Source organism: Molossus molossus, unplaced genomic scaffold, assembly GCF_014108415.1.
Source record: "Molossus molossus isolate mMolMol1 unplaced genomic scaffold, mMolMol1.p scaffold_m16_p_21, whole genome shotgun sequence".
Taxonomy (NCBI): Eukaryota; Metazoa; Chordata; class Mammalia; order Chiroptera; family Molossidae; genus Molossus; species Molossus molossus.
The window spans coordinates 7696047-7721207 of NW_023425357.1; the positions used below are offsets into that span (position 1 = coordinate 7696047).

A 25161-nucleotide genomic window follows, 5' to 3' on the forward strand; every position below is an offset into this window, starting at 1 on the left:
CTTCCCCTCACAACTTCTGGCGACGGCACCGCCTCCTTCCTAATGAACCCTCAAAATAGCGTGGTCTTAGCTTAAGACACGCTTCTCTCGGGCTGGTCCAGAGTCTTCCAGACGTTTCCCTCCCAGGCCTGCCATCACAGGCTTTCACCTCCTGCCTCCCACTCCCGGATACACACAGCCCGTCCCTCACAGGCCCGTGCTCCCAGGCCGACCATCCCGACCCCCCACAGGCCCTTTCAGCCAGAGGGCCTCCTGGTTAGCCCCGTCCCCTCAAGTCTTGGGAACCCGAGCCCTTCCAGCGCCCTCCCAACAGGCTCCTCACGGGTTCTTCTAGCCACGCCCCTAGCCAGCCCCCGAAGCCACGCCCCTCAGCTACCTTTGCTCCTCCCCTCACTCCATCCCGTAGCCCCGCCCTCCTCGGGTGCCCTCGCTCCTCCCCTCACACTATCCCGTAGCCCCGCCCTCCTCGGGTGCCCTCGCTCCTCCCCTCACTCCATCCCGTAGCCCCGCCCTCCTCGGGTGCCCTCGCTCCTCCCCTCACACTGTCCCGTAGCCCCGCCCTCCTCGGGTGCCCTCGCTCCTCCCCTCACACTATCCCGTAGCCCCTCCTTCTTCAGGTACCAGCATCCCACCCCTCACCGATTTAACCCTAGCAGACCGTTCCAGCTCCGCCCTTTACAGGTCTCCCGGCCCTCTCTTGCAAGCCCCGAAGCCCCGCCCCTCAACACCTCTCAGCCCTACTCTTCTCAGGGCTCCAGGAGATCCCAGCTGGTCTCGCAGCCTCCTCGGCCACTCCCTCCCAGCTTCCTCCTCCACGGCCTCCTCTGGCTGTCAGTCCCTCCCGGGCCGCTGTCTCATTGGCCCCTTGTCTCCCCAGTAACCAGACCACAACAGTGAGCTAGGAGCACCGAGGACAGGTCAGGCACTCCAGCAGGTAGGGACTGGGTCTTACTCCACGCAGCTGGCCTGGCTGGGGTTTCCCTTTCCTCCGTGATTCCTTCCCCCAAACAGCCCGCCTCATAGATACCCAGAGCCTAGGGGACCTGCACCCACGCCACAGGCAGAGCTGCCATGCAAGACAGAGAATGTGAGAAGCAGGAGGCTGAGAGGAGAGGGGAGAGGCCTGAGAGGAGTCCCCTTCTGATTCATTGGAGGAACTGAGACTCAGAGAGAGGCCAGAGTTGGCTCTGGGGTCACCTTCCAATTCCTAGTCCCTAGTTCATTGCCCACCTCCTCGTCCTCCTCTCCTGCTCCCTGTCTGAAGGGGTCCTGTGTTGCCTCTACAGGAGTCCCACCCTCTTTCGCTAAGATGCCTTTAGGACTTTCTGCAGGGACCGTCCGCTCCGAGGATGGAAGTGAGGTCTTCCTGGAAGGAATGGGTAATTCATACGTTCTTTATTTCACTCATTCTCTTCCCAGGTTCCAGGTCTTGTGTTGAAGGGCCCTGGGAACAGGGAGGCCTTCCAAGAGAGCCCTTTAGTGGGGGGAGCACATGTGAGGGAATGGAGGTAAAGCTGGGCATGTGTATGGGCCAAGCCTGGAGAGTGGGGTGGGCCAGGAAGACTTCCTGCAGGAGGAGATGTTTGAGTGGGGCCCAGAACTCCCTGAATTACCAACAGGAGGAGGAAGGGAAGAGTTTCAGCACAGAGACCAGCATGTGGCTTGAGCAGGGTCTCTCAACCTTTGCATTGTTGACACTTGGTGTCAGGTAGTCCTTTGTTGTGGGAGCTGCCCTGTGTGTTGTAGGAAGCTTAATAGCATCCCTGGCCTCTACCCACTATATGCCAGGAGCACATTCTGCACCCCCACACCTGCAATTAAAAATGTCTCCAGACATTGCCAAATGTCCATAGAATCGCTCCAGGTTGAGAACCACTGGCCTGTGGGAGGTGGTGAGCTGGTGGAGGAGACTTGGAGAACTGGGTAGGGTTAGGGCATGTGGAGCCTTGAACATCAGGCTAAGGAGTTGGGATTTTGACCTGAGAGCACTGGAGCAGGGAAGGGGCAGGGTCCACTGTGGGTGTAGAAAGACCCTCTGGGGCTGTGAGGGGAGCCTGGGAGGTTGGGGAGGAGGCTGGGGTGATAGTCCAGACAGGAGAGGATGAGACCTGAGCCTCGGAGATGGGCTGAAAACAAGGAGGTGGGAGAATGGGACTGAGGATGGCTGGGCGGTGGGGGCTGAAGGCGAGGGAGGGAGCAAGAATGCTACTCTGGTGTCCTGTCCTCAGCTTTCCCAAGTTCCAGGCCTGTGTGGTGGGTCTCTGAGGACCATGAGGTCTTCCAGGAGCGCCCTCTAGTGGGTAGATAGATATATGCCCAAACTGGCGAAGGAGTGGGTTTGGGGGGTGAAGTCTTTCAGGTTAGCTTGGGGTACAGGAGAGTATGAAGGAACAAGAAAGCTTGAGGCAGTCCTAGAGGCGTGTTGGGGACTGGGTCTGCAGTTCAGTTGGAGCTTGTGAGATCTTAAGGGATCCAGGATTCCTAGGTCCTGGGGAGGAAGGGGCTGGGATCTGGATTCCTACTGAGTCCCTTGTTTGGCCCCTCCCTCCATAGACTGGGAGCTGAGCCGTCTGCAGCGACAGTGCAAAGTGATGGAGGGTGAAAGGCAGGCCTACAGCAAGGAAGTCCACCAGCGCATCAATAAGCAATCGTGAGCCAAGTGCCTGGGTCTCAGAACTGGAGAGGGGGCTGTTAAAGGGGCTGGAGGCCGGACTCTTGGGTCCAAAGTCTGGGCAGGCTCAGTGTGTCTGGCCTTTAGTGATGCTGAGCTCTGCTCCTTGCTGGCCTTCCCTCCACGTGCCTGGGCAGTGAGGAGATCCAGCGCCTACAGGAGTTGCGGGACAAACTGCAGGTGCAGATCAGCGTTGCCCAGAGCCAGGTCAAGCGTCTGCAGGACAATAAGAGGCTGGAGAACATGAACCACTTGCTGAAGTGCCGGGCCCAGGTGGAGGCTGAGATCAAGGAGCTGCAGAAGCAGAACAGAGCCCTGGACAGGCAGGTGGGTTTGAGACCAGACTCTTTGGATCCTACTTAGGGGCAAATATCTTAACTGCTTTGAGCCTTAGCTTTCTCATCTGAAAAATGGGGTTATCGAAAGCATGCATCTCGGAGAGTGGTGCTGAGGCACCATGGGAATGCGGGTGTTTAGTGATGAGCACAGTCCCACATGTTCAGGGGGCTTGTGCAGTTAAGGGGAAAGGTGCACCTTCTGGAACCCGGTCCTGCCTCGTCAGAGCTGTGTGACCACAGGCAAGTCTTCACCTCTCAGGACCGTACTTCCTCCATCTGCAAAAAGAGGGTGTTGGTAATGGAGCAGAGTCGAGACAGGTGTCTAATCCCACCTGCCTCAAGATCTTGCTACTTGACCTTGGAAACAATGTGACTTTTCTATGCCAGTGCTCTTTCAAGTTTTTATGACCATGACTGGTGACACATACACAGATGCATATGGATATAAACACACACACACACACACACACACATACACCTATCTGAAACAAAAGTTTAATCAAATCATACTTTTTTTCTATGTGGGATTCATTGTTATTTTATTTTCTACTTTTCATTAAAAAGAGTTACTTGCCTATACCAAGTGATTTCTTGTACACCATGGGATCACAAACAGGAATTTGAAAGGTATATGCCTCAGTGGTCTGCATTAGTTTTCCTATTTCTGCTGTAATAAATTATCATCAACCGGATGGCTTAAAATAATACACATTAATTATCTTATGGTGCTGGAGGACAGGAGTCCAAAATGGGTGTCACAGGGCTAAACTCGGTGTCAGCAGGGCTGTGTTCCCCCAGGAGGCTTCAGGGGAGAATCCATTTCCTGGCCTTCTCTAGCTCCTGGAGAGGCCACCTGGTCCCTTTACTCGTGGCTCCTTTCTTTACCTTCTAAGCCATTCAATGATGACTTGAGTTTTTCTTTTTCTTTTTTTTTTTTTTTATCCTCACCCGAGGACACTTTTCCATTTTTTGTTCAGATAGAGTGGGAGGGAGAGAGAGGAAGAGAGAGAGAGAGAAACATCGACGTGGAAGGGACACATCGAGTGGCTGCCACCCGCACAACCAACCAGGGCCGGGGACAAACTGCAACCGAGGTACGTGCCCTTAGCGGGAACCGAACCCGGGTCTCTCTAGACCACAGGCCGACGCTCTAACCACTGAGCCAAACCGGCCAGGGCCAAGTTGAGTTTTTCTTATGACCAGTTGAGTTTTTCTCTGACCTCTGCTTTTGTCATCTCCTCTCCGTTTCTTATTCTGACTCTCCTGCCCCCCTCTTTCACTTGTAAGGACCCTTGTGATTACATTAGGCCCACCCAGATAGTCTAGGGCAATCTCCCTATCTCAACAGAATTAATTACACCTACAAAGTCGCATTTTGCCATTTAAGGTCACATATTCACCGGTTCCAGGGTTTAGGATGTGGACATCTATTGGGGGGGGGGGCATTATTCTGTCTACCACATCGTCTATAATTATTATGTTTGACTTCCAATCAATCAGTTTGTTCAGCTCTCAATATCACCCTGAGCTGCCTTTAGGAAGCTGAATATTGATTCACACATGCCAAACTTTTGGGTGTTTCTTGGTAGTACAGTGGCTTAGTGGGTGTTGGCTGCTTAAATTGGTTTTCCTTAGTCTTTCATGGAAACTCACCAGAGTCATGCCCAAGCAGGATGATTTTATCTCGACCCCATGGATTCCTTTGCCCTAACAAAATTGATTATGCAGAATTATAAGTCAAGTGGGGGGTAGGGTCCCTAGAAGAGAGCTCTAAAATTCCCCATGAGATCAAGAAAGGATGTAGTTATCTGGTGACATGCATTCACAAAGCACATACTTATTGAGTGCTCACCAAGTGCCAGGGACTCTTCTACATGTTGAGGACCCAGCAGTGAACAAAACAGACACGGGCCCTCTTCTCATGCTGTTTACATTCTACTAGAAAGACAGATGATGAGCTAAAAAAAAAAAAGCTGAAGAAAGAATTTGTTCAGAACCAACTCAGAATCCAGCACAGAGAGACAAAAAGATCGGCAATATGGACGAGTGGTTAAGTGACATTGCTCCCTGACTGGCTTGGCTCAGCAGTTATAGCGTCAGTCAAGGGCACGTACCTGGGTTGCAGGTTTGATCCCCAGCCCTGTTTGAGGTCGGGTGGGAGGCCACCAATTGATGTGTCTCTCTCACATCAATGCCCCCCCCCCCCATCTATCTAAAAATCAACGAAAGAATATCCTCAGGTGAGGATTTAAAAAAAAGAGAGAAAGAGATATTGCAGATATAGTGAGGTTAAATATATATCTAATAAGAATTTAAGAAGACTAGAAAGAGAGTGGGACAGGGGTAATGTGTGACGAGATAGTACCTGGGAATATTGTGGAACCAATGAAAGAACAAATCCACAGATTCAAGATGCCTTAGAATGCAAAACAGGGAAAGTTGTCGACTTAGAATTCTATATTCAAAGAAAATATCATTCACAAACAAGAGAGCAGAATTGACATTTTCTGTCAAAGAATAATGTAGATTTAGACAGGGTGTTTCTCAAAAGGCTTGTGTCTTTTGAGACACAAATTCAACAGAACCCCAAAACACCATTTCTAAATGATTACTCTCATTTTTTAAAAAAATATTTTTTATTGATTTTTAGAGAGAGAGGAAGGGAGAGGGAGAGAGAGATAGAAACATTGATGAGAGAGAACACTGATTGGCCGCCTCCTGCATGCCCCCCACTGAGGATCAGCCCACAACCTGGGCATGTGCCCTGACCAGGAATTGAACTGGTGATCTCTTGGTGCATGGGTCGATGCTCAACCACTGAGCCACACCGACCAGGCTACTCTCATTTTTTTTTTAATCCTCACCGGAGAACATTTTTCCATTTTTTGTTCAGATAGAGTGGGAGGGAGAGAGAGGAAGAGAGAGAGAGAGAAAAAGCGACATGAAAGGGACACATCCAGCCCTGGCCGGTTTGGCTCAGCGGTTAGAGCGTCCGCCTGCGGTCCGGAGAGACCCGGGTTCGGTTCCCGCTAAGGGCACGTACCTCGGTTGCAGTTTGTCCCCGGCCCTGGTTGGTCGTGTGGGTGGCAACCACTCGATGTGTTCCTTTCATATCGATGTTTCCCTCTCTCTCTCTTCCTCTCTCTCCCTCCCACTCTATCTGTACGAAAAAAAAAAAAAAGAAAGGGACACATCCAGTGGTTGCCACCTGCACGACCCAACCAGGGCCGAGGACAAACTGCAACCGAGGTACGCGCCCTTAGCGGGAACCGAACCCGGGTCTCTCTGGACCACAGGCTGACACTCTAACCGCTGAGCCAAACCAGCCAGGGCTCATTTTTTAAACTTATCATGTGGAGACTGATGACAGACAGTCCTTATATGTGTACCAGTTCATAGTACCAGTCTAGGTAGGTATAAAAAAAGTATTTGAGCCCTGGCCGGTTTGGCTCAGCGGTTAGAGCGTCAGCCTGCGGTCCTGAGAGACCTGGGTTCGGTTCCCGCTAAGGGCATGTACCTTGGTTGTGGTTTGTCCCCGGCCCTGGTCGGTCGTGCGGGTGGCAGCCACTCGATGTGTCCCTTTCACATCGATGTTTCTCTCTCTCTCTCTCTCTTCCTCTCTCTCCCTCCCACTCTACCTGAACAAAAAAATGTCCTTGGGTGAGGATAAAAAAAAAAAAAAAAAGTATTTGATAAAATTCAGCATCTCCATTCATGTTAAAAAATCTTAGAAAGCCAGGGATAAAAGGAAGTTTCCTGAATTTGATAAAGGGCAACTATAAAACTTCTACAGGAAACATCATATTTGATAGTGAAACATAAAAAATTCTTTTTGAGATCAGTAACTCCACTAGCATGATTGCTATTTAACTTTGTACTGGAGATCCTATCCAGTGCCATATGGCAAGGAAAAGAAAGAAACAAAAACAATTTAAAGATTGGAGATGAAGACATGAAATTGTCATTATTTGCAGATGGTATATTTGTGTACATAGACGATCCAAAAGAATCTAATGCTAATTTATAATTCATAGGCATTTTAACAATATGGCTATATACAAAATTAATATGCAAAGTTAATGATATTTCCCTGTATTAGCAGTAACTATTAGAAAATAAAACCCCTGGTCAGAGTGGCTCAGTTGGTTGGAGTATCGTCCTGTACAATAAATGGTCACGGGTTCAGTTCCCAGTCAGGGCACATACTCAGGTTGTGGTTTCGATACCTAGTCAGGGCACGTGCAGGAGGCAACTGATCAATGTTTCTCTCTCACATTGATGTTTCTGTTTCTCTCTCTCAAAATCAATTTAAAAAAAGAGAGGGAAGAAAAGACATTTATAATAGCCAAAATGAGTACCTAGGAAGAAATCTAACAAAAGTGTGCAAGACTTCAGTGGAGTAAATTGTAAATTTTATTGAGGGATACCAAAGAAGATCTTAATAAACATAGAGATAAGCCAATATTCATGGATTGGAAGAGTTAGTGTTGTAAAATGTCAGATCCCCAAATGATTTATAGGTTCAGTGCAATCCCAAAGTACTAAAAGCGCCTCCCCCCCCTTAAATGGATGGAGCTGATCAGCATCTTCTAAGCTTTACATGGAAGTGCAATGAACAGGCTGACTAAGATTACTTAAAAGAAGAAGAACAATGTAGAAGGCTTTACTCTACCAGTCTTCAAGATTTATTATAAAATTCTTGTAACTTGTGCAGGGCTAGTCAAATGGATCGACGGAACAGAACAGGGAACCCTGAAAGAGACTTATGTATATGTAGACACTTGATATTTGACTTCAGGAAATGGGAAAAGGAGGACAGTGTGGATTTTCATACTGTAAGATGAAACCAGATCCTTACCTCACACTCCACACCCCCAGAACTAATCCCAAATGGGTCAAAGGTCTATATGTGGGAAGGTGGGAAGAATTCCTTAAGTTACAGAAATCTCTGCTTCTAAAGAAAAGATGTGTGTATCCCATGATCTTAAAGTTAATAACATCTGTCAAAAGAGCCATAAAGAGTATGCAAAGTAGGTCTCAAAATGGGAGGTTATTTGCAATGCATACAGCTGAAAAAGGACAGATATCAAGACCATATAAGGCACTGTTGTAAATAATTAAAGTTTTTTTTTATCCTCACCTGAGGACATTTGTTCCATTTATTGTTCAGATAGAGTAGGAGGGAGAGAGAGAGAGAGAGAGAGAGAGAGAGAGAGAGAGAGAGAGAGAGAGAAACATCGATGTGAAAGGGACACATTGAGTGGTTGCCACCTGCACGACCAACCAGGGCAGGGGACAAACTGCAACCGAGGTACGTGCCCTTAGCAGGAACCGAACCCGGGTCTCTCTGGACCGCAGGCAGGCGCTCTAACCGCTGAGCAAAACCGGCCAGGGCATTAAAGATTTTTTTATAAAAAAAGCCAAAGAATTTGAGCTGACACATCACGTAATAAGAAATTCCGATGTACAATAAATGTAGGAATTATTCATCACTCATTAGTAATCAGAGAAAGGCAAATAAAAGTCACAAGATACCCTTAAACCCTCACTGGATTTTCAAAAATCAGTGTCTGAAAATACCAAGTGTTGGGGACAGAAAGAGCAGTGGAAACTCTTACGAACTGTTGGTGAGAGTATAAATTGTCATATGTATTCTGGAAATCCCCCCCCCCCCATTATTTGTTACATTTGAAGACAGACATACCCTGAGATCCAGGGTTGCATCCACTCGGCATTCACTGGACGCAGCTTGGGATCCAGTAGGCTGCAGTCTGGCAGCAGGCTCACTTAGCTCTGTGGAAGATAGAGGATAGGAAACAGCAGCATCTTAGCATGACAACATCAAACATTTTTCTTGAGGGGCCAGGGGCTGCTTCTCAGCACCTCCAGTTGTATGATATTGCATGAATGTGTGGGTGTTCCCTACCCTGACATAAGGAAGCTTCATACACAGAGGAGCCACCTCTTGTAACTGCTCATGAGGGTGGCTTCTATGCCCTACCAGAAACATATTCAATTATAAGAAATACCCCACAGAGAAACCAGGTTTCTATTTAGTCTTAGTCACATACGCCCTTGGGACCCATGAACTCACTCACAATCCTTTCAGGGGTCATTTTTATAATAAACTTTGTTGCCTGGGAACACAGCTGGTATTCCGTATTTACCTTAACCCAGTATGTTCCCATGGAAACCAAAGCCATCTTCCGATAGAAAACAGGTTTATCTGTTAATTTTTTCTCCCACCCAGCAATTACACCTCTGAGTATATATCCTGGAGCCAGGGTTCATGAAAAAGAATGTTGAAAGAAGCATTATTCATACAACTAGCTTCAAACTGGAAGCAACCAAAATGTCTTCCAATATTGAATGAATAAACTGTGGTATATTTGTATAATGAAATAGTATACAACAATGAAAAATGAATGAGTCCCAATTATACACAGCAACGAGGATGGATTTCACATTTGAAAGAAGCAAGACAGAAACTATATAGGTAGCATTATTTCATTTACATAAAATTCAAAATCAGGCCAAAACCAAACTTTTATTTAGGGGTTATCTAAATTAAACAATAAAGAAAAGTTAAAAAAAAATTTCTGTCTGGCCGGTGTGGCTCAGTGGTTGAGCATCGACCCATGCACCAAGGGGTTGCCGGTTCGATTCCCAGTCAGGGCACATGCCCAGGTTGTGAACCAAATCCCCAGTGGGGGCGCATACGGGAGGCGGCCAATTGATGTTCTCTCTCATCAATGTTTCTATCTCTCTCTCCCTCTCACTTCTTCTCTCTCTAAAATCAATAAAGAAAAAAAAAAGATAAATTTATTTAAAAATAAACAAATTTCACTTAAAGAAACAGAATAATGAGCCCCCCAAAGAGGTCAATGTCTTAATCTCCAGAGCCTGTGAATGGCAAAAGACTCTGCAGATGTGATTACAGATTTTGAAATGGGGAGATCACCTTGGATTACCTGGGTGGGCCCAATGTGATCACAAGGGTCCTTAAAAGAGAGGAGCAGGAGCCCTGGCCGGTTTGGCTCAGCGGTTAGAGCATCAGCCTGCGGTCCAGAGAGACCCGGGTTTGGTTCCCACTAAGGGCATGTACCTCGGTTGCAGATTGTCCCCGGCCCTGGTTGGGTCGTGTGGGTGGCAGCCACTCGATGTGTCGATGTTTCTCTCTCTCTCTTCCTCTCTCTCCCTCCCACTCTATCTGAACAACAACAACAAAAAATGTCCTCAGGTGAGGATAAAAAATTAAAAAAGAGGAGCAGGAGGGTCAGAACCAGAGGAAATGTGGTGACGGAGAGAGGCAGTGTAACAACAGAAGTAGAGGCGGGAGTGGCCACAAGCCCAGGAATCCAGCCTCTCGAAGCCGGAAAAGGCAAGGCAGGAATTATCCCCTGGAACCTCTAGAAGGAGCCCAGCCCAACTGACACCTTATTTCTTGACCCAGTGAAACTGATTTCAAACTTCTGATCCCCAGGGAGTAAATCCGTAGTAGTTTCTTACAGCAGCAATAAGAACTAACAGGTTGCAGTTTGTCCCCGGCCCTGGTTGGTCGTGCAGGTGGCCGCCACTCGATGTGTCCCTTCACGTCGATGTTTCTGTCTCTTTCTCCCTTCCTCTCTCTCCCTCCCACTCTATCTGTACAAAAAAAAAAAAAAAAACTAACAGGCAAGAGAGTGGTACCACTGTAAAGAGGAAGGGGGTAGTGATGAGAAGGGGACATCCATAACGTTGTCAGTACTCCAGTTCTTGACCTGAGTGATGGTTCAAGGATATTCACTTAAAACTTCCGTATATATTAAAACATACAGACAGGATCTGTGCATTTTTCTGTGTACAATAACATTTTTAAAAGGAAAAAATGATATTAACCATCATAGACCTACATGTAAAACCTAAACCTATAAAACTTCTAGAAAGAAACCTGAGAGAAAGTCACTGTGAGCTGGGAGGGAGCATCCGCTCCGTGCCTCTCGCCCAGCCTCTGCTGGTTTGCTGGCAGCCTTTGGTGTTCCTTGATGGGCAGATGCATCACCCCATCTTTGCCTTCATGTTCACGTGGCGTTCTCCCTGTCTGCTGTCTGTGTGTGCAAATTTCTCCTTTGTATGAAGACACCAGTCCTATTGGATGCAGGCCCACCCTAAGGACCTCATTTCGACTTGAGTACCTCTGTAAAGACCCTGTCTCTGGATAAGGTCACATTCTGATGCCTTGGGGATTAGCACTTCAATGTACAGAATCTTCCGGACACGTGCAACCTGTGACGCGCACAAGCTGGGAGACGCAGTCTTAAGCAATTCATTAGTTCGCCTGGTCTGCACGTTTTGTTAAGCACCTATTCTGTGTCGAACCCTAGAAAACAAAAATCTGCCCTCATGGAGCTTCCAGTTTATTTAAAATTTTTTAAAATTTATTTTTTCCTTTATTGATAGTAGAGAGAGAGGAAAGGAGAGGGAGAGAGATAGAAACACCGATGAGAGAGAACATCAATGGGCCACCTCCTGCATGCCCCCCACTGGGGATCTGGCCCACAACCCAGGCATGTGATCTGACTGGGGATCGAACCAGAAACCTCTTGGTGCAGGGTCAATGCTCAACCCGTGAGCCACACCTGCGGACTGGAGCTTCCAGTTCAGTTGGGGAGACAGCATAGCCCAATCAGTGAAGATGAATATGGAAAGAGGACAGGTTGGAAGCTGGTTTCCTGTAACAGACCAGGGACTCTAATGGCATCAGGGCTCATTCTCACCATCTCTCAGTCTCTTGTCTTCTCTTTGCCTACTAGCCTCGTTCTCCCAGGCTGCTCGGTGCGGTGGGGACTATGACAGCAGAAGTCCTGGAGTCCCATTCATCCAGATCATGCATTTCCCCCCAAATACCGGGAAAGGGCGCTGGCTGGCTCAGCCCGGGTCACATGGCCATCTCTAGGCCAATCGCTGTGACTGTGCAAACCTGGGTCATGTGGCTGGCAGGGTGGCTTGTTGTGGTTGGAAGCCAGATCCACACGGAAGGTTGGGGACTGTCAGCAGAAGGGTAGGACAGATGTCTGGGGCCACCAGGATGGAAGACGTGAGTCACACTCAGCCACTCAACTTCCCACTCATCCCTTTCCTTGGTCTTTCAGTCTCTCCCACATTCAGCCAACAAACAGGTACAATCCCCTTTCCTCCAGCTCCAGGACTGGGAGACCCGGATCTTTGTCTGTGGTAAAGATGCCAGGACCCCAGGAGTCATCCTGGATCAGAAGGCCAAGGTCCGGAAAAGGATCAAGGTTGTGGAAAACCAGTTGGACAGGGTGAGAGTCAGCTCTAGGCTCTTTCCAGGTCAGAACTCGGGGTAGGGGAAGAATGAACAAGGGGTCAAGTTCTGGAAACAGTGGAGCAGATTACTGGATTCAGGAAGTCCTGAAACACTGAGTTCCTTGAGGGGGGTCAGACAACAGAATCCTGGAGGGATGGAGGATCCCCAGGGAAAGGAAACTGATGTCTGAGCCCTTAAGGGGGTGCTGGGTGATGCCCTCAGTTTCCCCAAATCAGACAAATGCTCCCTCCTTGCCTGAGTTTGGAGGGACCTGGCAGGCCAGGCCTCAGACAGACTTCGCCTCCTGTCCCCAGGTCACCTGTCGCTTTGACTCCCAACTGGTGCAGAATGCAGCTCTGAGGGAGGAGCTGGATCTCCTACTGATCGAGAGGAACCGCTACCTGAATGGGGACCGCAAGCTGCAGAAGGTCAGTGGCCCCCAAACCCAGGACCCCTTGGCCCCACTGGGGTGGAGGAGACGACAAGAGTCGCCTTGCCTTTTTTCTAATACTCAGGCCTCAACTACGGAATTGACGAAGTCATAGGTTCACTTTAGTTCAGAGGGAATGGAGACCCAGCCTCTGAAAAAGAAAGCAGAGATGTTATTTTGACTGTTATCACCCAGGGCAACCACTGAGCAAGCCAAACCATTTACATTCCACGGGTTTCTCAACAACCTTTGAAGTCCTCTGAAGAACCCTCCCTTCCTCTTTCCACCTTCTCTTCCCTGAAACAATAGAACAAAGAACTACATATCCTTCCCCAAGATGGATCATTTGCCACATTTACTCTGTGTAATTATTATCTCTACTGAAAATAATGTATCATTATGTTTGCTGAACTAGTTGAGGGTACACACAGACGTTGTGTCTCTAAGAACTTAAGTGTGTATTTCCTAAAAACAAGACCATTTTATTTTTATTTATTTTATTTTATTTTTTTATCTTCACCTGAGGATACTTCTCCGTTTTTTGTTCAGATAGAGTGGGAGGGAAAGAGAGAGAAACATTGACACGAAAGGGACACATCGAGTGGTTGCCACCTGCACGACCCAGCCAGGGCCGGGGACAAACTGCAACCGAGGTACGTGCCCTTAGCGGGAACCGAACCTAGGACTCACTGATCTGCCGGCCAATGCTCTAACTGCTGAACCAAATCGGCCAGGGCTCTTTTTTTTAAATTGATTCTTTAGAGAGAGAGGAAAGGAGAGAGATAGAAACATAGATGTGAGAGAGAAACATCCATCAGTTGCCTCCTGCACACCCCCTGCTGGAGATCGAGCCCACACCCAGGCATGTGCCCTGATCAGGAATGGAACCGGGACCTCTCAGTCCATGGGACGCTCAGTGGACTGAGCCACACCGGTTGGGCAAGACAATCTTCCTTCCTTCCTTCCTTCCTTCCTTCCTTCCTTCCTTCCTTCCTTCCTTCCTTCCTTCCTTCCTTCTCTTTCTCTCTTTTAATCTTCATCTGAGCATGTGTTATTATTGATTTTAGAGAGAGAGGAAGGGAGAAGGGGAAAGAGAGTGAGAGAGAGAGAGAGAGAGAAACATCGATCGGCTGCCTCCCAGACACACCCCCACCAGGGATTGAACCTGCAACCTGGGTATGTGCCCTGACCCGGAATTGAACCTGGGAACTTTTGGTGTATGTGGCGATGCTCCAACCAACTGAGCCACACTGACTGGGGCCTGTGTCCTTTCGATGCGCCATCCTGTGCTCCAGCACTTCGTTACTTTCTGGCACAGGAAGATATTCCAGATTCTTTCATACTTGTTCTGTCTCAAGTCTTGTTAGTCATTCTCCAAGGGGTCCTGGTTCTTTCGAGTGGGGAGTAGGTGTTGAGAAACCAAGATACTGACTGGCACTAAGTCCTCATTGAGGACCTTTGCCTAGAGAGAGCTAGGAAACTCATATATCGTTTAAAATCATGAGTTCAGCCCTGGCCAGTTTGGCTCAGTGGTTAGAGCGTCGACCTGCGGTCCGGAGAGACCCGGGTTCGGTTCCCGCTAAGGGCACGTACTTCGGTTGCAGTTTGTCCCCGGCCCTGGTTGGTCGTGCGGGTGGCAGCCACTCGATGTGTCCCTTCACGTCGATGTTTCTCTCTCTCTCTCCTTCCTCTCTCTCCCTCCCACTCTATCTGTACAAAAAAAAAAAAAAAGGAAAATATCCTCGGGTGAGGATAAAAAAATAAAAAAATAAAAAATAAAAAATAAAGTCATGAGTTCATGTCGATACCTCTACTTCAATCCAGCATCACTAGGAATTCTGGAACATTCCCCATTTCATCTTTTTTCTGTTTAATCCTCACCCGAGGACCATATTTTATTCAGAAAGAGTGGGAGGGAGAGAGAGAGAAGCATCGACGTAAAAGAGACACATCGAGTGGTTACCACCCACATGACCCAACCAGGGCCGAGGACAAACTGCAACCGAGGTACATGCCCTTAGCGGGAACCGAACCCGGGTCTCTCTGGACCGCAGGCTGACGCTCTAACCGCTGAGCCAAACCGGCCAGGGCCCATTTCATCTTTTGATCTCTTCTCCCACAGCGGAAACCCTGGCTCAACACACTTAATCATTTGCTCAGTCCTACGTGCACATAAAAAATATTCAGAATCGCTGCAGCCATAATCCCACCTGCATGTATATAAGTGTGTATGTATACTGCATATACATTAACACACATTGTACACGTGTAAAAAAAATACATCATTTCCTCCCTTTTTTCTCCTGAAAGAACCCTAACTGCACAGACATTTCCGTGGACGCAGAGGACAGATGAGCATGGTCACAATGATGACATTCGCACCGATTTCTGCATTGGAGCAGAGGTTAGGTCGGTACTCTTAGGAATATTCTGGCTTGCGCGTGTCACCAGGATGAGCCCTCTGAGCCAGCAGCCAGCTCATCTGTGTGGCGTTCATTGACTGTGTACATCTTTCACATCCCTCGCTGGGCTGTGCTCATTGGGAGCTCCATATTCACAGGCGCCGGAGCTCCACCTCTCGCTGGGGAGACAGGCCCTGAGACAGGCCCAGGCTGGGAGGCCGTAAGAGTGGCATCTGCTTTGTTCTCTCGGCAGGAGATCCAGCACCAGAGGGACAACCTCAGCGCCCTCATCTCCTCCTCCACCTCAGCCTACACCCTCAGGTAGGGCCCTGGAGGTGTCCCGGCTCACTCTGTCCGCACCTTTCATTAGGCCGTGGCGGGAGGTTCCGGACTCAAGAAATTGACCAGAACTTACATTGTTTTTCATAAGGTGCCCCTTACTCTCCACGAATTTCCCAGCAGCCTTGGGCAAGATTCTGCTACTTGGGTGTATGAATTAACCCCTTTGCCCCAGTCTGTACATGGCACGTAGCATGTCGGGATGTGGAGAGAATTACCAGGAGGGAGTAGGTAGCACACGCAGCACGGGGCTCTGGACAAGGACGCATGGATGAATGCGAGTAATTGGATTGGTTGACAGGGACAGAGAGTCTCTCCAGCCACCGTCAGATAAAGAGGCAGGTGTAGAATGGAGAACCCATCGGCTCTGCTTATCAGCTCTGTCTCCGGGGCTCTCATGGGCTCCATCCCCCTCTCCCTCCAGAGCCCCAGCCCTGTTCTCTTGCTCCGGGCGGTTTCCTCTGCGCACTCAGTATCTTGTTTCCCCCTCGTGATTTCCACTTGCTCCTGGTTCATGATTCCTCCTGACATCAGCTCGAGCCCAAGACGACCTTACGGTTTCTGAGATCGTCAGGACGCGCAGACAAAATTCACTGTTTTCAAGTGGCATTCAGCACATCTAGATCGAAAACAGTTTCCTCACCCCAGAGGAAACCTGTCCCCATTAAGCGCCACACTCTCTTTCCTTCATCCCCAGTGCCCTGGAAACAGCTCTCTTCCTGTCTCTTCAGATTTATCTATTCCAGACAGTTCATGTAAATTCTGTCCATATGTGACTTTTTTTTTTCTTTATTGATGTTAGAGAGAGGAAGGGAGAGAGAGATAGAAACATCAATGAGAGAGAACATTGATTAGCTCTCCTGCATGTCCCCCAGTGGGGATTTGGCCCACAACCTGGGCATGTGCCCTGACCGGGAATTCAACCGGCGACCTCTTGGTGCATGGGTCGACGCTCAACCACTGAGCCACACAGGCCGGGCCATTATGCAACTTTTTGTGCCTGTCTTCCTAAACTTAACAGAATGCTTTCAAGGCTCATCTCTGTAGCAGCGTGTATCAGCATCCCTTCCATTTTACCGCCGATTCTGTAATCTCCCCCGTCATGACCCCTGCAGAGCCCTGACTGTACCTCGTGGCTTCGGCTCAATCGTAGCTTTGGCTTCTACATAACTGGGCCTTCGGAACAGGACCTTTTGTGGCCTCTCTCTCTACGTGCTTCTCCTTTCAGCTTCTGGTCCCATTCTTAGCATTTCCCAATTCACTTCCTGAGGGACAGATGTGACTGGCCGCCTCATCTTTTCCGCCAGCCCCACAGTGAGGCCCGGTGACCTGTCTGCGCATGCCAGGACCTAGCCCCCGCCGCACTCCCCCACTTGATTGCGATGGCAGCCTAGCTGGGTCAAGGACAGGGTGGTTTCAGCTCGAAGGCGGGACAGGTGTCATCCCCAACACTTCTTGTCAGACCAGGCAGTGTCACCGGTGCTTCCTACTGGACGATCTGGGCCAGGTCACTTCCCCTCCCTGAACCTCCACTGTGACAGGGCAATAAGGATGGTGTCTACCTCACAGGGACGGTGTAGAGCACCCCTGCGGGGCCTGGATGTCAGGTGGTTGGGATCCCTCTTCCCTGCCCAGGCACATAAAGAGCTGTGAGTCCGCCAGGCCGGTGTGGCTCAGTGGTTGAGCATCGACCTATGCACCAAGAGGTCGCCAGTTCGATTCCCAGTCAGGGCACATGCCCAGGTTGTGGGCCAAATCACCAGTGGGGGCATGCAGGAGGTGGCCAATCGATGTTCTCTCTCATCGATGTTTCTATCTCTCTCTAAAATCAATAAAGAAAAAAAAAGCTTTAAAAAAAAAGAAAAAAGAGAGATGTGAGTCCTAATCCCCAAGGGGCTGCCACCAGAGGTGAGGGGTCACTGGGCTGGTGGGTGCCAGGGGGAGCGTCTCACCGAGGAGGGTTGACCTGAGTGAGCCTTTAAGGACTCAGACTAGAGCAGGAAGCTGGTGGTCTGGTGAAGGCGGCCCAAGTCAGCAAAGGTGCGGGGGTGGGCACTGGAATGGTCCAGGGGCAGGGACCTGAGGAAAGTGGGCTGCTAGTCTCCCAACCTGTGACCCTCTGACTGGACCCTGTGCCCGGGACGCACGCACTTGGAGCACCTGCACCTTCAGTTGGCTGCAAATATTTAACAGCTTAGAAGCTGCACGTTCAGAGGTGCAGGCCAGGGGAAGTTCAGTGAATAGGCTTCTAGGGTCCCCAACGTCCTCACGGTGTGTGTGCAACTGCTGCTGATGTCGCCTGCCTGTCCACATGAGGTCCTGAATGGTCCAAGCCCCTTATATTTCCAACCCCACAGTCCCCAAACTCCAGCGCCCTCACCTTGTCGGCGGGTCTCCCCTCCCTGGTCTGAGCATACTCTCTAGCTGTGCCCTCACTGCCATCTCGCCTCCCGTTCCACGGCTCCCGCGATAATGCCCGGCCTCCTGGATGCCCCTGTGCCCTGGTAACCAAAGAAGAGACCAGGCTGTAACAGAGAGCAGGGCTTTGATCTGAGCGAAAGGGTTCAATCAGGGAGACGGGTTCAGGTGGCAACTCAGCTGGCTCTGGGGAGGACAAAGGAAGGCAGGTGTGAAGGCCAAACCCACAAGGCGTAGTTCTCTCTGCAAAGGAAGGCTGGCCGGCAGGACCGGGGCTGCGAGGAGATCCGGTCCATGTGGTCCACGGGGCAGCTCTGTGCCAGGATGTTGATGGCTCCAGGCTCTTTAAGGCTCAGCCTTGAACTGAGTTTAGCAACTTAATAGCAGCTCTGAGAACCGCTGTTGTGAGGCAGACCCGCACGGACCCCACTTCCTTAATAGCCTCCACTCCAATTTAAGTGACTCTTCGCAATGCCTGCTCCATTTTATTGTTTCCACTGTCAGCATGCACTGCAGTGCCCCCACTGCGGGCAAGGCGTCGCTTACGGGGCCCAGCACCCCCATCGGCCCATTCTGGCCCACCTCTAGAACCTAGAATGTCTTCTGCCTTTGTGACCTCAGGATAACAGTATCCTGATTCCACTCCATCCCTGGGACCCCAGGCTGACCCCACCCATCCATCCCCCAACCCCATGCGGACTCCAATCCAACCTCCAATCGCCCTGACCCGACCGGCCTCCCCCAGGGAGGAAGCGAAGACCAAGATGGGGCTGCTGCGGGAGAGGGTGGACAAGGAGGTGGTCCAGAACGAGACGGAGGTGCAGGTCCTGCAGCGGCAGATAGCGCACCTGGAGCAGCTGCACCGCTTCCTCAAGCTCAAGAACCACGACCGGCTGCCGGACCCGGTCGTCCTGGAGAAGCGCGAGAAACGGGGTGAGGCCCGGGCCGCAGGTCTCACAGCGCACGGGCGGGGCCTGCCTGCAGGGGGCGCGGGAGAGCACCGAGGTCCCCGACAGGCGGCAGCCCTGCCCGCGGGGGGAGAGGGACAGTGAGGTCCCCTCCGACTTCACTGCCCCTTCCCCCCAGCCCGGGAGGTGGCCGAGGGCCTCCGGAAGACCTCCCAGGAGAAGCTGGTGTTGCGTTACCAGGACGCCCTGAATAAACTGTCCCAGATGACCGGGGAGAGCAACCCGGACCTGCTGGTGGCCAAGTACTTGGAGAGTGAGTGCCTGCGCACCCGGAGGGGGTGAGGCGCGGCCCCCAGCACCTCAGTCGGGGATACACTGTGCTTTCTCTTGGTCACCGAGGGCCCTGGGGTCTCTTCCACCTGCGGGAGGAGCAAGCTGGTTCTACACACCTACTGTGGGCCCGCCTCAGCCACCCCCTCCCCGCCCATCCCCGGTCTCCCCCCTCCAGTCTCTCCCCTCCCCTCCCCGCCCATCCCCGGTCTCTCTCCCCTGCCTTCTGTTTGTCTCCCTGCGAGAGTCTGGGACAGTTTTTCCTGTTTCTGTCGGATTTCTCTGGGCGTGTCTGTCTCCCGCCTACCCCATGTCCCCGTCCCCTTTCCTCCCTGCTCTGGGCTGTCATTCTTGGGCTGGGAATCACTCTCCAAATGTTCCCCTCCACCCTGCTTCTCTCTGGTGTCCCTGTTGCTGTCTGTCTCCTGGGCGTCCCGATCTTTCCACCCACCTCTACTGTGTTCTCTCCCTCCTTTCTGTTTGTCTCTCGCTATTTCTGCATCTCTTTGTGACTTTCTTTCTGTCGCTCTTTCATTCCGACTTTCTGTGTTTGTTTCTCTGCTCGTGTAACTGTCTCTCTGTCTTATCTCTGTGTTGTCTTTTAAAACATCTCTTTCTCTGTCCCGTGTGTCCCCGTTTCTGGTGCTCTGTCCCGTGTCTCTGGCTGTCTCCCTGGACCCTGCCTTTCCCGCTCTGCCCCCAGTGGAGCAGCGGAACTTCGCCGAGTTCAACTTCATCAATGAGCAGAACTCGGAGCTGGAGCGTCTGCAGGAGGAGATCAAGGAGGTGAGACCAGCCGGTCCTGAGTCCCCCCCTTGCTCCTCACCTCCGCCCCTGTCCCCTCTTTGGCTGGTCAGCCCCTTGTCCGGGAACTGGAGCCCACGCCCCACCCCGCCCTGCAGATGCAGGGGGCCATGGAGAGAGCGCGCACTGGCGAGTCCACCCGGCAGTCACTGCAACAGGAGAAGGGGGCCACGCTGCAGCAGCGCTTAGAAGCAGCGCGCTCCGAGGCCGATAACCTCGAGGCCCGCTCCCAGGAGCTACAGCGGCAGCTGGAGAAGCTCAAGGCCGGTGAGCACCCGCCGCCCTCCATCTGGGAGCACGCCGTGAGCACGTGGCTGCCCAGACCTGGGCTGGCCACTGGGAGGTTCCCAAGAATGTGTACTCACGTTTGTCCATGCCATAACCATCGTCCATCCATCCCGGAGTATTTTTTACCCCCCCATCCATCCAACCATCGTCCATGAATCCAGCCACCCACCATCATCCACTCAGCCGTCAGCGCAGGGCGCTCCGGAGCCAGGCTGCCCGGGGTTTGAATCCCAGCTCCATCTGTGTCTTTGGTGTGTGGGTTCCTCTGTCTGATCCCCTCTGGAAACGGGATGGAGCGCCTCCTCAGAGGGTGGTCAGGAGAGTTAGATGGGATGATGGATGGAAAGCTAAAGGTGGAGAGAGACAGAAAGGTGGCAGCGGTGACAGGGAGCCAGCAGGAACGCCACCTCATGGCGCACAGTAGGAGCTCAATTACCGGCAGCTTCGCCTTCCCAGACACTGAGGCCACTGTGCCAGACCCTGTGCTGGGTGACGAGGACCTGGTGGGGAGGGGTGGGAAGAGCCTGACATGGACACTGCGTCCTTGGAACCCAGGGGCTAGGATGGAGGACCGCAGGGCACTTGGAAGCAGGAGTGGGCCCTAGCTCAGTGTGGAGTGTGGGACAGTAATTTTGGGGGCCAGTGCAGAATTAAAGTGGGGGGCCCCTTGTTAAAAATTTGTCAAGAATTTCAAGGTGGCAACAGCAGAGCAAATGCAGGAAGTCTTCCTGGAAGCAGTGATGCTTGAGGCTGATCTTGAAGGACGGATATTTAACTGAAAAACTAGGCAGGGGGATGCTCCCAGCAGGTGGGGCCAAGGCCTACAGGGTCGTTCAGGGTCGTGGGTGGGTTCTTCGTGCAGAGGACGGAATGGAGTGGAAGAGGGCCTGCTCCTGAAGGGATGCCAGGCTGCGGCGCTTCCTGGCAGTGCTGGGGAGCCATGGAGGGTTGTGAGCAGGAGACGGTGGTGGGTAGGGAGGTGAGGGGGAGGAGGAGGAAGAGGAGGGGGCACAGGTATGAGATTGATGGGCTCTGGGGGATAAGGGGCCAGGTACACTGGGTTGGGCCTGGCGAGGGCAGGGCCCCTTCCTGAGATGAGGAGCCCCAGAGAAGGAGCAGGGTTGGGAAGACCCTGAGCTCAGGGTGGGCGGTCTGGGGGTGTTCAGGGAGGAAACTGCTGTGCTTGAGCCTGGAGCTCAGGGGGAGGAGGCACAGGGCAGGCTGGTGTGGATGCCATGTGGTTGGGTGCAGATTTTTGACAAAGTTGTGGTGCCTTCTTTTTTTTTTTCTTCTTTCTTAATCCTCACCCGAGGATATTATTCCATTGATTTTTAGAGAGAGTGGACAGGAGAGGGGGAGCGGGAAGAGAGGGAAACATTGATGTGAGAGAGGCATATCGATTAGTTGCCTCCCATACGACCCTAACCAGGGTCGGGGATGGCACCTGCAACCCAGGCACGCGCCCTTGACCAGGAATCAAACCCACAACCCTTCGGTGCGCAGGCTGACACTCTAACACACCGGCCTGGGCTGTGGGCGCCTTCTTATTTCATTAACAATGACCGGTTAACTAACAGAAGCAGGTCAGGCACAGGCCAGTTGTGCGGCTGGGTCATGACAGCGGCTCAACCACGGACAGCCGTGCGCACCTGGAGTCCAGTATCGAAACAGAGGGAGCACGTGCGCGGACGTCCCTCTGGGAGAGAGCCTGGGCTGCGGAGCAGGGGGAGCTGGTGCTTCTAAGTGCCAGGCTCCTTCAGGGCAGGGGCCTTAGGTTTTCCTTTGACCTCCCTCGCTGTTTGCCTTCCGTTGTTGTGAGCCCTGTGCCAGGTGCACAGTGATGCCCTGTGCACAGTGATTTCCCATTCACTGCCTGGCTGTCTGCCTTTGGGGACATCCTTGAGCCTGGCTCTCTGTCTGCACAGAACAGGGCAGTGGGGACTCGAGCGGAGGAGAGGGCTGGCACCCAGCGGGCACTGGATCCATGCCAGCCGGTTTCCCCTGACCCTAGCCATCCAGACGCTCTTCACCAGGGCCAACTGTGACAGCACCATCATTGACGACCTCCTGGGGGTCAAGACCTACATGCGTGACCGCGACATACACCTCTTTCTGGGCCTCATTGAGAAGCGACTGGTGGAGCTCCTGACAGTGAAGGCCTACCTCAACATCCAGGTGGAGAGGCCAGGGGTGTGGGGGACAGGGAGCCAAGCCTTGGAGCCGGGGCCCCAGGGATGGACCCGAGCTGACCACCGGCTTATCCCCTCCAGAGCTACACCTCTTCCAGCTTGGCTACCGCTGCCCTCCTGGTGCTGGGCCAGAGCCCCGAGGATCTTCCAAAGAAGGTGGCCCCACCTCAGCTCCCGGACAACCTGTGAGCACGAGAATCGTGCGGCAGAGGGGACGAATGGAATGCAGGGGTTTAGGGGGGCTCTTTGGGACCCCAGGGTGGGTGTCACTCTGGAGGAAGTAGATGGTTGTGCTTTGGGGAACCAGAGTAGGGCTCCTGGGGATGGTATGGGGAGATGGGCCCCGGGCACACCAGAGGGAAGGGGCCCTCAGGGTCTCTGGGTACGGCAGTGAGGAGCATGAGCCCCGTGCGGGTGGAGAATGTAGTCCCTTCCTGCCTGTCCCCTATTTTAGGGAGGACCCCCCAGGCTTTGAGGTCAAAGAAGACTATCCTCTGAGCAAGGAGGAGCTGCTGAGCCATGTGATGAAGGCGGTGAGAAGGGGAGCCGGCCTGGGGGGCAGGAGCGCAGCTGCCGGTGGGGCCTAACGCAGCTCCCCCGCAGCTGGAGGCCCGCGAGCAGTCCCGGGAGCAGCACCTGAAGGAGCTGATGGAGATAGCGAAGAAGATGGACAGCAGCTTGAGCATGTCCCTCTCCAGTACCCAGAAGGCCGGCTCGGGCACACCCCTGGCGATCCCCAGGAACGCCAGCGTTGCCCCTGGGTCCCTCATGAGCCATAGGACTAACGGCATCCTGATGTCCCCTGGCCATGCCACCAGCTCCACTATTGGCCATGTCACCTTTGGTGACCCTAGCTCCACTGTAGGCCACATGACCCTTAGCTCCACCAGCAGCCAGGGCTCAACTGGGGGCCGCATGACCTTCAGATCCAGAAGCCCTAGCAGCCACCCGGCGTCCACTGGGTACTCGGAGTCCAGCGGGGGCCCCGAAAGCGCGGGGGGCAAGCAGAGAGGCACCGGGTCAGACCTGAGCGCCGGCCCTGCCTCCAGCACCAGCCCCGGCTCCACCGTGAGCAAAGACACCGAGAGCTTCGACTAGGTACCCAGCCCCCCACCCCCGCCCATGTCGGCCCTCTCCGTGTCTGCCCCCACAGCGGTCTCCGCCGCCTCCTCATTGAGTCCCTCCCTGGGTCTGTTCCATCAGCTCTTCATCGTCTCGTCTCTGACTCCTGGTCTCTCTCTGTTCCCCACCCTCCTTTCCCCTTCTGTCTCCCAGTCTCCTGTCCTCTCATTTCCCATTCATTGTGCGTCTGTCTTGTCTCACATCAGTCTCCCCATCTCTATTCTGACCTCTGGTTCTCCCCCCGCTTCCTGTTTCTGTTCTTCTTTCTTTTTCTTTTTAAAGAATAGTTTATTGATTTTTAGAGAGAGAAGAAGGGAGAAGAGAGAAACATCGATGTGAGCGCGTAACATCCATCGGCTGTCTCCTGCACGCCCCCTGTAGGGGATCAAGCCCACAACCCGGGCATGTGCCCTGACGGGAACCAGCAACCTCTCCGTGCACCAGACGATGCTCAACCAACCGAGTACACCTGCCAGGGCTCTGCTTCCCCATTTCTCATTCCTTCTCCTCATTCCCATCTCCCAGGCATTCCTGGCATCTCACGTCCCTGTCTCATTAGCTTCTCATTCCATGCCCTCCCCAAGAGTCCCCAGTTCTGAGCCTGGGGAAAAAACCGGGGCAAAGAGGGTCAGGGTCAGCGTGAGCTGTGACCATAGGAAATAAAAGTCAGAGCCCAACTTTTACCCCAGCCTGGTGACAAGTGTCTATATGAGAAAGCAATCTAGAGACGTGGATGTTTCTCGACCTGCAGCCCAGAGGAAAATTTATGGCCTTGTTTGTTCATTCATTCATTCATTCATCCATCCATCCAGTCACTCATTATTTTGTTGAGACCTCCACATTTCAGACTCTCCTGAGAACTGGGCACTGTATCAGTCAGGATAGGCTGTGTTAGGCTGCAGTAACAAACAACCCCAGGATCTCAGTGGCCTAACGTAACAAAGGTTTATTACTTGCCAGTGTTATTGGTCTATTGAGAGTCAGCTCAGGGCTCTGCTCCACCCATACTTGTGTCCCAGGCAGATGGAACAGCATCTGTCTGGAGGGTTGCCAATCTCTGTCACTGGGGAAGAGAAAATAGCAAAGCTGTAATGACTTAAATCTCCTACCTGGATACGATACATATCACTTCTCACATTTATTGACCCAAGCAGGTCACATGACCATACTTAACTTCAAAGGTGGGTGGGAAGTGCAGTCTGGAAGGAGAGAGGAAAAGGAATATTTGTGGACAACCCTAATGCCTGCCTCAGGGTCGCAGAGCCAAAACAGACTCTGTCCCTTTCCTGGTGCGGGGCGGGTTCGGGAGTGAGAGAGATTTGAATGCCATGGATAATTCTTTCCTGTCATTGTCAGATGCCCTGTCAAAATTATTTTTAGAAATATTTTTATTGATTTTGGGAGAGAGAGGAAGGGAGATGAGAGAAACATTTATGTGAGAGCAAAACATTGACTGGCTGCTTCCTGCACACCCTCTACTGAGGATTGAGCCCGAAACCCGGCCATCTGCCCTGTCCAGGAATCAAACCAGCAACCTTTCGGTGCTTGAGACGATGCCCAACCGAGCCACACTGGCCAGGATGCCCTGTCAAAATTTAATGTAGCCCAGCCGGTG

General features: G+C 52.0%; 1 protein-coding gene across 1 annotated transcript; it reads left to right on the top strand.

The window, feature by feature from the left end:
- The first annotated feature begins 1309 nt into the window (after nucleotides 1–1309).
- ODAD1 (outer dynein arm docking complex subunit 1) lies at nucleotides 1310–23522 on the top strand. The gene is made up of 15 exons (XM_036275839.1): nucleotides 1310–1379; nucleotides 2298–2300; nucleotides 2554–2650; nucleotides 2809–2998; nucleotides 12189–12311; nucleotides 12631–12744; nucleotides 15402–15469; nucleotides 18651–18838; nucleotides 18992–19126; nucleotides 19847–19929; nucleotides 20046–20214; nucleotides 22247–22410; nucleotides 22506–22609; nucleotides 22879–22957; nucleotides 23028–23522. The coding sequence occupies exons 1-15, from the start codon at nucleotides 1310–1312 to the stop codon at nucleotides 23520–23522; spliced, it is 2082 nt and encodes a 693-aa protein (XP_036131732.1).
- The last annotated feature ends 1639 nt before the right edge of the window (nucleotides 23523–25161 follow it).